Here is an 18021-nt window from a genome sequence, read left to right as displayed (position 1 = left end):
GAGCAATGTAGGGGGAACTGCAAGGCCGGATGTTATGGAGGGGAGCCTCCCAGGTGTCGACCGGCGGCAGTCGCCTGCGTGCGTTAGTTGAGTGTGGACCACTGTGTTAGTGACCTCCTGTTGTGAAGCCTCGTCCTCAGTTGCGATGGAGCGAAATTTAGAGCAGCGGTACGCCATCAAGTTATGCGTCAAACTGGGAAAATCATCGACCGAAACCAAGGACACGCTTACGCAGGCCTACAAGGAGGATACCATGAGCCGCAGAATTACCCCGTAAAAAGAAGGCCAGAATGTCGAAATCGAAAGTGAAATCGATGTTGATTGCATTTTTTGACCGTCGTGGCATTGTCCATAAGGAGTTTGTACCTCCTGGACAGAGTGTAAATGCAAGATTTTACGTGGAAGTGCTCACACGGCTGCGAAACCGGATCACACGCGTGCGACCAGACCTGGTGGGGAAATGGAAGCTCCAGAATGACAATGCGTCGTGCCACGGCGCGTGGATTGTGAGGGATCTCCTGACCAAATTCGGCGTTTCCACGTTGCCTCACCCCCCTACAGCCCTGATGTGGCACCGCCGGACTTCCTCCTGTTCCCCCGTATCAAGAGGCAGCTCAAGGGGCATCGTTTCGACTCGGTGGAAGCGGTCCAAATGGCGACGACGAGGGCGCTGAACGGCATCCCGGAGGACGACTTCCAGAACGCCTTCGCGATCTGGAAGGCTTGCTACCAGAAGTGTGTGAATGCCCAAGGGGTCTATTTTGAAGAATATGAAGTCGATGTACCAAAATGTTCAATAATTAAAAAAAAAATAGTCCTACTACTTCTGGATACGACCCTGTAAGTAACACTGAAGAAATTCTATAGCCTTTACTTGGAGCAACTTTTAAAAATCTCAAATGGGTTTTCAGATTGGGATCCATTTGATTTGTTGAAACGGTTTACAGGCGAGACTTATAGTAGGTGTGTCGCAAAGCTGACAAAGATAATAATTAAAAATGTGCTACATCGTATCATGTGTCAGCTAATGTAACAATGTATACCAAAAAACTGATTTTGGGGCGAGAAGAAGGAAACGTGATTGAAAATTGTGCAAAATAAAAAGAGAATACAATAGACTGGAATATTATATTATGGAACAGAGAACTTTGTGTAGCCTTTCAAAGTAGCGGTCAAGATACATAACTTTTTTTTTCCTGTTTACGATAAATCGAGTCTTGAGAGCACTAATATCATATCTCAAGTTTTATAAATTTTTAAATTTTTCAGGATATTGTTTCGAAGTGACAGCAAAGCAGAGAGTTTGAGTTTTGAGACAACTATTCACCGTGTATTACCAAGAAGCTATGTACAGTGGATATATGACATTTGTGCACCTGACGTAGGAGGTATAATCTATCGAAATAGGTGACAAAGTCAATGTCAAGAAAAATTGAACATATGACATTTCTGCTCTCAAGGCTCGAAATAATAATTCACATATTCAGTACAACCTCAACAGATATAGCGTGTTGGTTTCTAGATGAATATTTTAATTGATATAAAAGCTGTATCTGTTTCTAATGAAAACTTGAATGTAGATCAACACTTTTTCTGTCTTAATCTTTTTTTAATGTGGTTTGGTTCTACTACTTTGGGCAACGAGTTTTTCTTCTTTTTCTTTGTTTTTAAAAGTCACACTAGATGGCTGTAGATGCGTCCAGAACATAGATCCAAAAAATTGCGTATATAGATCAAGGATGTTATAAAATAGAGGATCTGCCCACATGTATCTTCATCCTATTAAATCGATGAAGCCAAAAAACAACCGAGCGACGGCACCTCTGATTGGCTACTCTCATTTCCATCATCGTCTGATTGGCTACTCTCGTTTCCGCTATGATTGTTGGCTCAAAACATTGCGATCCTATTGGGCGGAGTGGGCAGAGTAGGGGTGGCGAAACTGTGATGTATGGCTTCAAGATTTTGTTGTAGCAGAATTTTTGTCATGCTCGGTTTTAGACTCCAATGTTGCTATTTTAGCCATTTTATGGCTAAATTTATCCATTTCATATGGTAGTTAGTCAGTAAAAAATTTAATTTAGTTATTAACTATAATTTTGGTTAAATTTAATATTCAGAATTGTCATTTCAAGCTATTTTTTTGCGGAAAATAAACACATTTGTGACACAAAATTTCTTCCAAAATATGAATAAAAAGAAAATAACTTTTAATTTCCTTCTGCTTGCAGTACTGATTATTTGTATTTCTACTTCACAATACTCACTTGTATCCTTGTCGCTTACGTGACATGCTGCAACGGTAAATCGAGATTTCTGATGTTTCGCCTTCCAATAACTAATTTTAACGCGTGGTTAGTTGCATATTAATATTTTGAGGGTATTTGTTGCACTAGATCAACAGTGCATTGATACTTTTATTTATAGGGCTATGTACTTTTAGTGTTGCTCTAGATCAACAGTGCACTGATAGTTTTCGCTAAGGCTGTAAACTTTTAGTGAATATTTCTGTGTGCACTAGATCAATAATGCACTGATATTTTTGGAGAGAAAAAAATGTTAACAGCAGAATTAGCAGCGGTTCGACAAACTGCAGAGAAGCGACAGGAATATTATGTGACCATAGGATAATAATACGTCTTAAAGAAAAAGTTTAGAAACCAGTAGTGAAACCTGCCATAATTATACTGAACGGAATGTTGGACGACGAAAAAGAGAGAGGAAAAGAAGAAGTTGTGTGTTGTGGAGATGGAGATGCTGCGGTGGATGTGTGAAGTGACGCGGAAGAACAAAAATTAAGAGCCTGCCTTACTAAAAATAATACCAAAATTACCATTTTTCTTTTGCTTGCTTATTCATAAGTGAAAAGAGATAATAAGAGACAACTTATCACCGTCATAGATAAAGTTATTCTACAACAGAAAATATGAACCTGAAGAATATTCAGTGTTGCTATCCATAGAAATTACAGTGTTGCCAGAATAACAACTCCCCTAAAATCTAAGTTACGGCAGCGGCTAGAAGAACGAACTCAACTGCATTTTATTACGTATCATGTTGTTTTGGTTTCCTTTTTTTAAATAACATCATTATTTAATTTTAATAAATGTATGTTAAAACTATTTTGTTTATTACAAACTAAATTCAACTATTATTTAAAAAGTAGTTCACAGCAAACCAAAACAAAATGATACGTAATCAAATGCCGTTGAGGTCGTTCCTCTAATCGCTGCCTTAACTTAGATTTGTAGGGTAATTGTTATTCTGGCAACACTGTAATTTCTAGAGATGGTAACACTGAATATTCTTAAAGGTTCATATTTTCTGTTGTGTAATAACGTTACCTATGATTGTGGTAAGTTGTATCTTATTATCTCCTTTCACTTATGAATAAACAAACAAAAGAAAAACGGTAAATTTTGTATCATTTTTAGTAAGGCAGGCTCTTAAGAATGAAGTGATCGGAGGAACAGTAAAAGTGAGACCAATAATATAAAAACTGCAAGAAAGTAAACTGAGATCGTTTGGGTATGTAAGAAGACTATCTTTGGAATACGTAGCTCACCGAGTGGATGATATAACAGTGAATAGGAAACGAGTCCGAGGCCGACGAAAGAAGAAGTGGGAAGATTGTGTTAAGAACGATATGGCGCAGTGTGGTGTCACAGAGGATATGGCATAAAATAGAAACAGGTGGAGGACAGTGATCCCAAAACACGACTCTGGGGAAAACAGGTTTAGAAGAAGAAGGAGAAGCTGTGTACTTATAGTGTTGCGCTAGATCAAATAGTGCACTAATATTTTTGACTAGGGTTGTGTACTTTTATTGTTGTGCTGGACCAATAGCACAGAGATATCTATCCAGCATTACCACAAGACTTGAGGACAGGAAATAATTCAAGGTAAGATATTTATAACTGGGTAAAACAGGTTTAGAAGAAGAAGGAGAAGCTGTGTACTTTTAGTGTTGCGCTAGATCAATAGTGCACTAATATTTTTGACTAGGGTTGTGTACTTTTAGTGTTGTGCTGGACCTATAGCACAGAGATATCTACCCAGCATTACCACAAGACTTGAGGACAGGAAATAATTCAAGGTAAGATATTTATAACTGGGTAAAACAGGTTTAAAAGAAGAAGGAGAAGCTGTGTACTTTTAGTGTTGCACTAGATCAATAGTGCACTAATATTTTTGACTAGGGTTGTGTATTTTTAGTGTTGTGCTGGACCTATAGCACAGAGATATCTACCCAGCATTACCACAAGACTTGAGGACAGGAAATAATTCAAGGTAAGATATTTATAACTGGGTAAAACAGGTTTAGAAGAAGAAGGAGAAGCTGTGTACTTTTAGTGTTGCGCTAGATCAATAGTGCAATAATATTTTTGACTAGGGTTGTGTACTTTTAGTGTTGTGCTGGACCTATAGCACAGAGATATCTACCCAGCATTACCACAAGACTTGAGGACAGGAAATAATTCAAGGTAAGATATTTATAACTGGGTAAAACAGGTTTAGAAGAAGGAGAAGCTGTGTACTTTTAGTGTTGCACTAGATCAATAGTGCACTAATATTTTGACTAGGGTTGTGTACTTTTAGTGTTGTGCTGGACCAAAAGCACAGAGATATCTACCCAGCATTACCACAAGACTTGAGGACAGGAAATAATTCAAGGTAAGATATTTATAACTGGGTAAAACAGGTTTAGAAGAAGAAGGAGAAGCTGTGTACTTTTAGTGTTGCACTAGATCAATAGTGCACTAATATTTTTGACTAGGGTTGTGTACTTTTAGTGTTGTGCTAGACCAATAGCACAAAGATATCTACCCAGCATTACCACAAGACTTGAGGACAGGAAATAATTCAAGGTAAGATATTTATAACTGGGTAAAACAGGTTTAGAAGAAGAAGGAGAAGCTGTGTACTTTTAGTGTTGCACTAGATCAATAGTGCACTAATATTTTTGACTAGGGTTGTGTACTTTTAGTGTTGTGCTAGACCAATAGCACAAAGATATCTACCCAGCATTACCACAAGACTTGAGGACGGGAAATAATTCAAGGTAAGATATTTATAACTGGGTAAAACAGGTTTAGAAGAAGAAGGAGAAGCTGTGTACTTTTAGTGTTGCACTAGATCAATAGTGCACTAATATTTTTGACTAGGGTTGTGTACTTTTAGTGTTGTGCTAGACCAATAGTACAGAGATATCTACCCAGCATTACCACAAGACTTGAGGACAGGAAATAATTCAAGGTAAGATATTTATAACTGGGTAAAACAGGTTTAGAAGAAGAAGGAGAAGCTGTGTACTTTTAGTGTTGCACTAGATCAATAGTGCAATAATATTTTTGACTAGGGTTGTGTACTTTTAGTGTTGTGCTGGACCAAAAGCACAGAGATATCTACCCAGCATTACCACAAGACTTGAGGACAGGAAATAATTCAAGGTAAGATATTTATAACTGGGTAAAACAGGTTTAGAAGAAGAAGGAGAAGCTGTGTACTTTTAGTGTTGCACTAGATCAATAGTTCACTAATATTTTTGACTAGGGTTGTGTACTTTTAGTGTTGTGCTAGACCAATAGCACAGAGATATCTACCCAGCATTACCACAAGACTTGAGGACAGGAAATAATTCAAGGTAAGATATTTATAACTGGGTAAAACAGGTTTAGAAGAAGAAGGAGAAGCTGTGTACTTTTAGTGTTGCACTAGATCAATAGTGCACTAATATTTTTGACTAGGGTTGTGTACTTTTAGTGTTGTGCTAGACCAATAGCACAGAGATATCTACCCAGCATTATCACAAGACTTGAGGACAGGAAATAATTCAAGGTAAGATATTTATAACTGGGTAAAACAGGTTTAGAAGAAGAAGGAGAAGCTGTGTACTTTTAGTGTTGAACTAGATCAATAGTGCACTAATATTTTTGACTAGGGTTGTGTACTTTTAGTGTTGTGCTAGACCAATAGCACAGAGATATCTACCCAGCATTACCACAAGACTTGAGGACAGAAAATAATTCAAGGTAAGATATTTATAACTGGGTAAAACAGGTTTAGAAGAAGGAGAAGCTGTGTACTTTTAGTGTTGCGCTAGATCAATAGTGCACTAATATTTTTGACTAGGGTTGTATACTTTTAGTGTTGTGCTGGACCAAAAGCACAGAGATATCTACCCAGCGTTACCACAAGACTTGAGGACAGGAAATAATGCAAGGTAAGATATTTATAACTGGCGAAAACAGATTTAGAAGAAGAAGGAGAAGCTGTGTACTTTTAGTGTTGCACTAAATCAATAGTGCACTAATATTTTTGACTAGGGTTGTGTACTTTTAGTGTTGTGCTAGACCAAAAGCACAGAGATATCTACCCAGCATTACCACAAGACTTGAGGACAGGAAATAATGCAAGGTAAGATATTTATAACTGGCGAAAACAGATTTGGAAGGAGGAGAAGCTGTGTACTTTTAGTGTTGCAATAGATCAATAGCCCACTAATATTTTTGATTAGGATGGTGTACTTTTAGTGTTGTGCTGGACCGATAGCACAGAGATATCTACCCAGCATTACCACAAGACTTGAGGACAGGAAATAATTCAAGGTAAGATATTTATAACTGGGTAAAACAGGTTTAGAAGAAGAAGGAGAAGCTGTGTACTTTTAGTGTTGCGCTAGATCAATAGTGCACTAATATTTTTGACTAGGGTTGTGTACTTTTAGTGTTGTGCTGGACCAAAAGCACAGAGATATCTACCCAGCGTTACCACAAGACTTGAGGACAGGAAATAATGCAAGGTAAGATATTTATAACTGGGTAAAACAGGTTTAAAAGAAGAAGGAGAAGCTGTGTACTTTTAGTGTTGCACTAGATCAATAGTGCACTAATATTTTTGACTAGGGTTGTGTACTTTTAGTGTTGTGCTAGACCAATAGCACAGAGATATCTACCCAGCATTACCACAAGATTTGAGGACAGGAAATAATTCAAGGTAAGATATTTATAACTGGGTAAAACAGGTTTAGAAGAAGAAGGAGAAGCTGTGTACTTTTAGTGTTGCACTAGATCAATAGTGCACTAATATTTTTGACTAGGGTTGTGTACTTTTATTGTTGTGCTAGACCAATAGCACAGAGATATCTACCCAGCATTACCACAAGATTTGAGGACAGGAAATAATTCAAGGTAAGATATTTATAACTGGGTAAAACAGGTTTAGAAGAAGAAGGAGAAGCTGTGTACTTTTAGTGTTGCACTAAATCAATAGTGCACTAATATTTTTGACTAGGGTTGTGTACTTTTATTGTTGTGCTGGACCAAAAGCACAGAGATATCTACCCAGCATTACCACAAGACTTGAGGACAGGAAATAATTCAAGGTAAGATATTTATAACTGGGTAAAACAGGTTTAGAAGAAGAAGGAGAAGCTGTGTACTTTTAGTGTTGCGCTAGATCAATAGTGCACTAATATTTTTGACTAGGGTTGTGTACTTTTAGTGTTGTGCTAGACCAATAGCACAGAGATATCTACCCAGTATTACCACAAGACTTGAGGACAGAAAATAATTCAAGGTAAGATATTTATAACTGGGTAAAACAGGTTTAGAAGAAGAAGGAGAAGCTGTGTACTTTTAGTGTTGCGCTAGATCAATAGTGCACTAATATTTTTGACTAGGGTTGTGTACTTTTAGTGTTGTGCTGGACCAAAAGCACAGAGATATCTACCCAGCGTTACCACAAGACTTGAGGACAGGAAATAATGCAAGGTAAGATATTTATAACTGGCGAAAACAGATTTAGAAGAAGAAGGAGAAGCTGTGTACTTTTAGTGTTGCACTAAATCAATAGTGCACTAATATTTTTGACTAGGGTTGTGTACTTTTAGTGTTGTGCTGGACCAAAAGCACAGAGATATCTACCCAGCATTACCACAAGACTTGAGGACAGGAAATAATGCAAGGTAAGATATTTATAAGTGGCGAAAACAGATTTGGAAGGAGGAGAAGCTGTGTACTTTTAGTGTTGCAATAGATCAATAGTCCACTAATATTTTTGATTAGGATGGTGTACTTTTAGTGTTGTGCTAGACCAATAGCACAGAGATATCTACCGAGCATTACCACAAGACTTGAGGACAGGAAATAATTAAGGTAAGATATTTATAGGATTTCCGGCCAAAGATGTGAAAAAGATGTTCTCCAATTATTTTAAATGTGAATGAACGATAAAAGTGCTCCATTTGGGAATGCCACAAAAAATATTACAGTATACTTTGGATATGTACACTCATGTCCAAAATGATTGTCGCGTATCTATAACTATCTTCTTGTAAGAATATAATTTGATAATGATTTTGCAGGGTATTTTTAATACTGATGTTATGTGTATAATCGGGAAATGTATATTTGTGGTAAATTTCATAGGAAAAGAATTATCACATACATATCTTTGCCGATTATAAAGATACTAACATTATAAGAAATACCGGGCGAATTTGCTACCAAATTATATTCCTACAACAACATATTTATAGACATGCGACAATAATTTTGGACATGAGTGTACAATAAAATTATGAAATGTTCTTTGCTTTATTGTTAAATCCTGTTAGCTATGAATTTAGCTATAGTTTTAGATGAATTTAGCCATTTCTAGCTATATTCTGTGAGCCATTTATTTATTTTCTGACAGCTACTGTTGGTAACGATGGTACAACTCTTTTCCCAATTCATCATTATCTTTGAAGCGCGTTTAAAAGCAAGCTGCCCATTAATGGGGTTGGTAGTTACTAATTCCAAAACAGACAACATGAAAGCGAAAATTGAATTATTAATATTAGTAATTCTGCTTACAGCTTTAAGACATCTGTAACAGGTCATGATATGACTAGCATTTTCCAACTAAAAAGTGTAAAAATTCGGTAAGTGAAAGGATAAAAAAATGTCACAGACCGTGAGGTTCCAACTCCAAAACAAACAACTTGCAAGAGCAATTGCGGCCTTTTTCCTTATCGATATTTTAACGGGACTCAAAATGAAAGAAATATACTTATGCTGCTACTGTTTGTTCGTCGGGGTACTTGAAATCAAAGCAGTACCCGTTAAAGAATTATTTAGGGTTATTTTGGACAAAAAATAAGAAAAATGATATAAAAAAGCTTAAAGAAAGTGAAAGAAAGAAGACAATTACCCTTGATTAGGCTGAAAATGTAAGGTAAGGCTTAAAGCTGGTATATCTTGGGCATGTTGTTCTATAGTTTGTGTTTGTAGTTTTGCATTTCTATATGTTACCTTTGATTTTTTTTTTTTTTTTTTTTTTTTTTTTTACAATTTCGGTGTCTGGCTTCTGGTTTACGTTATTGCAGTTCTTTAATCCCTTGCTTACTGGCCCAACTGCATGTTTTTCGCTTGCTTGAAACAGATTTTTTTTTTCTTACTGGTTAGTTAACAAATTGTTGAATATGTATTGTCAAAACAAACGTACGAGTTACATAAGGATTACTAGGTCAATAGAAAATATCTATGTTGTTTTATTACGGTGTGTAATTAGTTTTACAAAGTGTATCTGTGTTAACAGGTTGACTGCCATGAGCATCATATTTGGTGCTTACCTTATTTTTCTGTGGGGCCATGAGCACCATATATGATGCTCATGCTCGATATCACAAATTACTAACCTATTCAGGTTCTTGAGCATCATATATGATGCTCATTGTCACAAATTACTGTGAGACCATGAGCATGACATATGGTGCTCGACTCCCATTGGTACATTTTCGGGAGAAGCAAAATATCGCGATAAAAATGTGACATTACTATCCATAATTGAGTCAAAGGTAAGAAGAAATTTATGGCCTCGTGGGAGCAGTACCCTCAAATCACCTTGGCAGTCAAATTAACAGACAAGAAAGAGAAATTAAAAACAATAATAACTGTCTGTAGATTTGAGACGAATGTATAACAAATATGCATAATTACCTTATTGCGTTTTTCTTTTTTATTTACTAGATATACGAGGCGCGTACGGAAAGAACTTCCAATTAGTCACTGTCCGTGAAGTAGACACAGACGTTCGTGTGTGAGTGAGTTGTTCGTGAGTGAGTGAGTTCATTTAAAAGTTGACGAACAAACATTCATGACAGAGAGAGGAGTGGCAGGTCATCAGTGGTCACTGATGAACTTGTTAAGAAAAATTGATGGAAAAGTTCATGAAAATCGAGGTTTCTCAATTTCGAAACTTTCCGATGAATTTCCACAAATTTGCAGGATCTCAGCGCTTTGATGATGACGAGGAGCTGAAAGATGCTGTTACAGGCTGGCTCAAGGCACAGATGGGAGATTTTTATGCTAATGGAATTTCTAAGCTAGTGCAGAAATATGATAAGTGCTTGAATGTTTATGGAAACTATGTTGAAAAATAGAACTAAGAAGCAGTTTTCAGATGTATATAATAAATTCTATTTACAATACGATCAACTAAGAGATAATCCTGTCTGTGCAGAAAAGAATATATATTTTAAATAAGTGCTGAGACATAATATTTTATTCATCCATAAATCGGTTGCGTTCAGGCCAGCACTTAGAGGCCAAGGGTCTCTATGAGAAGAGTTGAGGCAACTTTTTCAGTAATTTAGCAAGAAATAATCTTTGTTTTCACATTTTTATTTACTTGACGAACTTCAACTTTAGAAAATAAACAAACAAAAAAAAAAAACTTAGAAATTATATAGACAAGTACCAACTATATTTTCCTTGCACATAGTAATTTTTACGTTTATAACTTTAAGACGAGATCACCAAGTGATGAACTTTCTTCTCTGCTAAGGAACGAATGATCTCACTATAGTCCACGACAGACTGGTTTATTTCTATGTACAACATGGAGAGTGAATTAAAAGGCCCCTTCACCGCGAAATTAAAATACCACTAATTTTACAGTAATTATGTGATATCTTCAAATAGATAAAAGATAATCGAACAGTGGAACAAGAGCTCGCTAGACAATATTATTTTACATGAGATACCGCTACCACGACTCACTTATCTGCTTTCGATTTCCAGCCATTTAGAAAATCGGCATTTGTTTTCGCGTTTCTAAATGGCTGCAAACGGAAAGTTACTAGGTGACTCGTAATAATGGCACCTCATGCAAGATATTATCTAGCGCTCTCTTGTTCCACATTTACATTATCTTTAATCTATTTGAAGATATCACATAATTACTGTAAAATTAGCGGTATTTAAATTTCGCAGTTATTAGGCCTCTTAAGTCTACACTGTTGTGTTGAAGATTTCAAATAGGCTTAATTTTTTACTCTCTTTAGCACTGAAAATGCCTATTGCGTTCTCTAGCCGAAGCCTTCTCCGAAGTAGGGCCTTTAGCTAGGTGCCCAATTTGCCTAGACAGAAGTTCGGTGCTGCTGCGTTGTCGTTAGCGATATCGATTATTTATCACATTCGAATCTGCAGACATTAAGAATGTTTTAATCACGCAGAGTATCATGCATACTAAATATAAAATGAAGTACCACAATTTAAGGAAAAAAAAAGATTACAAAGAGAGAAATCCTTACTCACATGGACTGGAGGCTGATGGTGCGGCATTCTCGTTGGAGTTCGTGCTCACGGATTCGTTCCCGTTCCCGTTCTCGTTCACGCTCCCGTTCACGCTCTTGCTCCCACTCGAGGCGCTCGGCGCGCTGTTGCGCTCGGTGTTGAGCTTTCTCCTGCTCCTGCTGCTCAAACCGCTGTTGCGCCGCCTGCTGCTGCTGCTGTTGCTGCTTCTCCTTTTCCTTATCTTCCGACTGGCTCCTACTCCCTCCCCCTGGATGGGGATAGGAGAACCAGAACTGGTGGGCCAGCTTGACAGCTGCACGTCAAGGCCTCCACTCACGCACTCCACACCTGTAAATACATTATTATTATTATTATTATTATTATTATTATTATTATTATTATTATTATTATTATTATTAGTAGTAGTAGTAGTAGTAGTAGTAGTAGTAGTAGTAGTAGTAGTAGTAAAGTCAATAGCGATAATTTCTCTTGTAAGAATTCGTGTGGTGTACAATACAGTGTTCGTTTACATTCTTATAATCGTCTCCCTTAGTTTAGAGAGGATACAACTTGTAGAAATAAATACTGTAGTGGCGGTTCTTGAGGGTACTTACATCAGTATTAATTAAAATTGTATCCGTTCAAACTAAGGGAAGATAACTTCCCTAAATTCTTGTACACAAAAATGAATAGTTAGCTAAGTTTTCTATGCGAAATTTGAAGTGATAAAATTTCCGCCATATAACTTCCCTGAAGAAACAACACTGGTATATTTATTTCTAGAGCGAGAATGCAATGCGCTTTGGTTAGAAATGCGGAGCATAATGAGTGTGCGTGTGTTAGAGGTCTGCACGGGCTCGGATCGGACTCGGGCCTACAAAGCAAATAGCACTTTGGGCCCAGGCCGGACTCGGGCCATAAATTTTTAAATATACAACCATGTATCTCGGGCCTAACTTTGTAAATATATTGTACAGCGATATGTATTGACCGTTATTTCTGGATAACTTTTAAAGCACAATCGCAAAATTAAACCTCTAATTGCTGTAAATAAAAATACGATTTTGAGTTAATTGTTAACTTCCTGTAATTTGGGCTTATTTCGGGCTCATTTGATTATCGCGCGAGCTTAGGTTGGGCTCGGGCCTAAATGTTAAAACATAGTCGGGTCGGGTCTCACATTATAAATTCATGGGCCGGGCCGGGCCGAGCCCGGGCTAAAACTTCTGGCCCGTGCAGACCTCTAGCGTGTGTACATGGCAGGTGGGGAAAGATGAATTGGTTGATTTCTGTTTACAACCCACGGCGTCACTTCAGGTTTTGCTTAGGAAGGAAAGAGTTTCGTCATTAGAAGTTCATATCGTATGAACTCTACCCAGAAAAATGGAACTTTCAAGAAATACACTCAACGAAAGTATCCTTGACTTTCGACTTACCAGCATTGCGTACTGGAATTCTTTCCAAGCATTTTAAAGATAATTGCAGCATCCTGCCTTGTGGCATTGTGAGGCCGTGAGTATTTGGAGTGAAATTGTGTTCCGTACTTGTGGTTATTTTGTGGTATTACGAAAATGAAGATTTTGGAAGGGCAGCCATGTGTGAATACTTTTTTGTTGTTGTTGTTGTTGTTTCCAATTGGGCAAGACATTTCCGGAAATCTTGAAAAAGTTGCAGGAAGTGTACAGGAAAGAATGAATTAGTGGAATCTAGTGTTATGAATTGGTTTAGTTTTTCAAAGCAGGAAAAATATCAGCTGGAGACGAGGAAAAGTTCGCACATTAACATCATGTGATGACATTTATGTTAAGAAAGTGCACGAAGTTGTACGCGAAACTTGTCGTTTGACCGTTCGCGTAATAACTGAGGAATTAGAAATCAGTAAATCAGTAAATCATCCTGTCATATCGTCCCTCTAGAGACGAAGAAGCGTATCTTTAAAAAAAATATCAAAAATAAGTTATGGCTACCTTCTTAATTGTCTTGTCGGACCACTGGCGCAAATCCCGGGAGGTGAGGGGGACATATCCCCTCCAATCTTGGAACTGAAGGGAACTGTCCACCCAAATATTCCGATTTGAAATATGTTTTTTTTTTTGGGGGGGACAAAATATGATTTTTTGTGTCCGATTGACACAAAGGAAAGTGAGATGAAATTGATGTCCCCCAGAATAAGCCTCAAATCTGCCCGTCTCCGAATGTTGAAGACAACTCCGTTCCCTGATCCTCCACAGGATTTTTTTCAACTTCACAAATATTACGAGCATCGCTTAACAACAACAACAACAACAAAAAAAAAAAAAAAAAAAGGAAAAGAAACGGTGTTACTTGTCGCCCCCAATGTTGAAGACAGATTTTCGCCGCTGCGTCGGACTCTACATGATGGTATAACTGACGTATTTCAACGAGGTTTGGTAGCTTAGTTATACAGTTTTACCAAAAGGCCGTACGCGAAATCGAGAAAAAACATCTCGAGACAAAAAGAAGTATCTCAAAATACGCCTATTCGTCTTGTTCTTGGAGCGGGTCTTGTTTCTTATTTCTTGTTTTAGGAGATACACCCCATTTTACCTACTTCTGCATTGCTACATTTGCATAGTTTGTAAGTAGTTTTGTGTCCATTGTAAGATTTGTTTCTCGTATCAGATAAATATTTGTTCCTGAACCCTAAACGATCTAATATCATGTCACGTATGTTTTGCTCTACGTTGCTATTGTCTATTCACAAGTCCAGGCCCATGTGAAAATGACCTCAAGCACTATGATGGCGTGGAACGATTAAACCAGAAAACTCAAGATATCTCTAGGTCGTATTAGGCAGTGCGGAGATCAGAATACTTTGAAGTAGAAGGAAATGAGAGAGAAAAAAGATGGCAACCAAGAGAAATTAATGAAAACAAGAAGAAAGTAGCACAATGACGGATAATTCATGGTATGGAGTATGTTAGTCTTAAAACAGGAAAAACTATGCCTGCTAAAAATTTGAAATTTTATAGAAGAAGGTGCAATTCTACTATCTGCACAAAACTAGGTAAGAAATTTTGTTCGTTCTTAAAAAGTGAAAGAGAAAACGTTTTTGAACGAACAAAATTGACAACATCGAAATGCAACTTGAATATATTGTTTGACACGTAAAGCGTAAAGAGACTCAACAAGCGACTTGCAAGAAAGGTGATTCTAGAAGATCAATGAATAATTATTATTTCCTTAGGACAATGGTTTTAAATACAGTATTTTAATTATATCAGAAAAAGTCATGAGAACTGCATTGAACAAGAAAGTACAAAAGTTGTCACCGAAGATAAGCGGGGAAGCCGGCCAATAAAAATGGTGGAAAGAAGAAAAAGGAAAGGAATATCGGAACATATATAAAGATTTCTTCACATGAAGTCTCATTGTTGCTGGAAAAAGTCGAAAAGGATTGCCTACACCCAAATTTTTGAGACAAACATAAGATGGTGGATATGTTCTATACGGGATATTTTGATACTCCAGCTCACAACTTGCAATAATGTTTTGACACACAAAATATATATATTTTTTTTTTCATCCGAGAAAAGACTAATGTGGACACAAACTAAACACACTTTCTTACAAGGCTGTCTATAATATTTACTATAAATTAACTAGAAATGTACATTTCTGCATTACATTTCTAGTTAAGTTATAATAAAGATTATAGACAGCCTTGTAAGAAAGTGTGTTTAGTTCGTGTTTAAGATGGGCACAAGGCCTTTTTATCATAATACGAATGTGGGATATGAGAAACTTACAGAAGCGGTGATGGTACAAAGGAGAGTGAGCTCCAGGATGGGTATGAAGAATATATTACAGAGAAAAAGTCATTTAGAGCAAAGAAAGACGCTGCTAAAACTGATCCAAACCCGAAGAAAGCGTGTGCTTCATTTGACTTATTATTTTATTAAACAAGTTATTTTTCTTACCAAATGCAATGACAGCCGTTTATTTTATAGACGAAGATTAGCCAATTATAATCTGGCTGTGTATAAATTGAAAATAAAAACATTCCATTGTTTCACTTGGTGTAAAGGTATAGCCAAATGGGGAGTATGTGAATTGCAACCTGTGTAGGTTTGTATCTTGATACCCAGTACAAAGTTGGTACTGAAGAAGTTTTCGTATGTATGTCCAAGAGAAAACAAGAACTCAAGTCGTCAATAGCATGATTTCCTATACAGTATTCAACTCTAAGAACATCAACAGAGTTACTCTTCATTCTTCGAACCATATCGTGGACAACTTGAAGGTGATTCAGCCCATAGCTGCAGGTATAAACAGAGCTATATATGCTGCAGGGGACTTGTATGTGCTATCTCAACTTGTTCCCATATTTGTCTTGCGAGGAAAGTTCATCTTTACGATGTGCACGCGATGCAAACAACTGACTTCTTAGATTATAAAACTGCAGCTAAAACTCGGAGAATATTAGCAAAAGAAAAGACGATGACGGTGATGTTGTGGATTGAACTACTCTGAGGAAGTTAATGGTACAGATAAATCCGAGCAACAACATATTTTTCAAGATCAGCCTTTTGTAAGGTGAATATCACTCCATTATTCTCAAACAAGTCGTTCCTTCTGTCACAGAACTGCACATGTCAAGATTGTACAGGAACCTACCGTTACTATCAAAGGAGATATTCGTAGATCTAGTGACTCTGTGCCATGAGCTAACACCTGCTGTGAAATCCCCAGAACACGTATTGGTTTATAAATCTTTGCCTCACTGAGAAACAGTCAAAAACTGTTTGTGTTTATGAGTATTACTTGAGTTATTGTAAGGCTATTTATTATATTTCATTTATTGTGTTTAAAAAATGTATACCATTAGATATCATTAGATATCATTAGATATTTAGAACCAAGCAGAAACTTCAAACAGTACTTGTAATTTCAGATATTTATTCCTTAAGAATTTTATTCTTTTTGCATTCTTTTTTTTTGGGGGGGGGATATTTGCACGTAAAACAGCATGAAAATAATAAACGTTCTCAATATTAACCTGTATACCATAACAAAAAAAAAGCTAAAATAAAAGCCCATACTTTTCGTTAGAGATTTGTTCCATAACGCCAGTAGGTGGCGTAACTTGTAACGATATCTTGTATTTTCTGTATAATTTTTAAATATCTTTTCTTATATTTCAGAGCAAGGATGTTGTAAATAGAGGATCTGCCCATATGTATCTTCATCCTATTAAATCGTTGAAGCCGAAAAACAACCAAGCATCGGCACGTCTGATTGGCTACTTTCGTTTGCGCCATGATTGTTGGCTCAAAACATTGCGACCCTATTGGGCAGAGTAGAGGTGGCGCATGGCTTCAAAATCTTGTAAGGGCAGATCCTCTACTTTATAAGATCCTTGTTTACGAGCAATGTGTGATTTTAAAAGAGGCGCTAACCAGTTCCAAGAAGAAGAAAATATGAAAAAAAAAATGATTCTAAGATCATTATTGATATTATGTAGATATCGTGATTTGATGAGTTTTTGTCTTTAGGTTGTCATAACAACGAATTGTAAATAAATGTTATAATTCCGGATCCATCTTAAAGAGGAGGATATACACATAATCTTTAAAGGTGTGTATTTATTTTAATAATTGTGTGCCACAATAATAAGAAGGAAAATTAAATGCCATATAAACCATTTTATGTGATTTTTGTAGCTTGTTCTAAATATAAATGTACCGTGTCCTGCGAAAACGAACTAAGCGCCACTTTCATACTTTTAAGAAAATTACGCATAAAGGTTGATGTCCAGCATTAATGTAGCCATAATCAAAAGTGAAATTATGTTTTTTTTTTTTTTTTTTTTTTTTTTTTTGGAAAGGTTGTAACGTAATAGTCCCAATAAATGTATATTTTATATATATTTTGTATAAGAACATTTGTAAGAGCGCAAAGGATAAAAACTACATAGAGGGAGAGATAGTCTATAATTGACAGGCCTATGTCTGAACTGAGCTACCATCTGGTGGGCAATCTCGGTACTCGGTAGAGAACTAAACCGGGCCGTTACGAATTTGCCTCACTTTGGATTTCGCAGGTAAGGAGTAATGACATATTTAAGTTACTTCTATTGAAAGGATTTAATCTATAAAAATGTAATACTTTAATTTTATTTAGACTATATGTAAATGGAAAAGGAAGTCTTTAGGTATCATCCCGGCATATTTAGGTCTCATGGAAAAATATATTTGGTCTATATTAACCTTCGAAATTTAACCTGCCACGAGGCCTTATGCAAACTAATCATTTGTGCTCACAATTAAAATTATTAAACTTGTTATTCGTCTTGAGACTTTACGAAATTAATGGTTTAGAGTATATAAAAGATACCGTATTTAAATTACGATTTCGATATTGAATATTTATATTACTTGTTGTTCTTCGTTACATTTTCACTACTTGTTTAACGTGTATAAAAAGCATATACTTTCCA

General features: G+C 36.5%; 1 protein-coding gene across 4 annotated transcripts in view; it reads right to left on the bottom strand.

The window, feature by feature from the left end:
• Hk (potassium voltage-gated channel subfamily A regulatory beta subunit hyperkinetic) overlaps positions 1-18021 on the bottom strand; it is a 708165-nt gene that overhangs the window by 652645 nt on the left and 37499 nt on the right. For all 4 annotated transcript variants that reach the window (XM_081737032.1, XM_081737033.1, XM_081737039.1 and 1 more), the window contains exon 2: positions 11583-11909. In XM_081737032.1, the coding sequence (XP_081593158.1) occupies positions 11583-11584 (2 nt within the window). In that variant the 5' untranslated portion in view covers positions 11585-11909. The remainder of the gene's footprint in view (positions 1-11582; positions 11910-18021) is intronic.

This window comes from Thermobia domestica, chromosome 13 (genome assembly GCF_964235325.1).
Source record: "Thermobia domestica chromosome 13, izTheDome1.hap1.1, whole genome shotgun sequence".
NCBI classification, from domain to species: domain Eukaryota; kingdom Metazoa; phylum Arthropoda; class Insecta; order Zygentoma; family Lepismatidae; genus Thermobia; species Thermobia domestica.
Note: the sequence above shows the minus strand (reverse complement) of the source record. Positions and strands in the feature narration are given on the sequence as shown.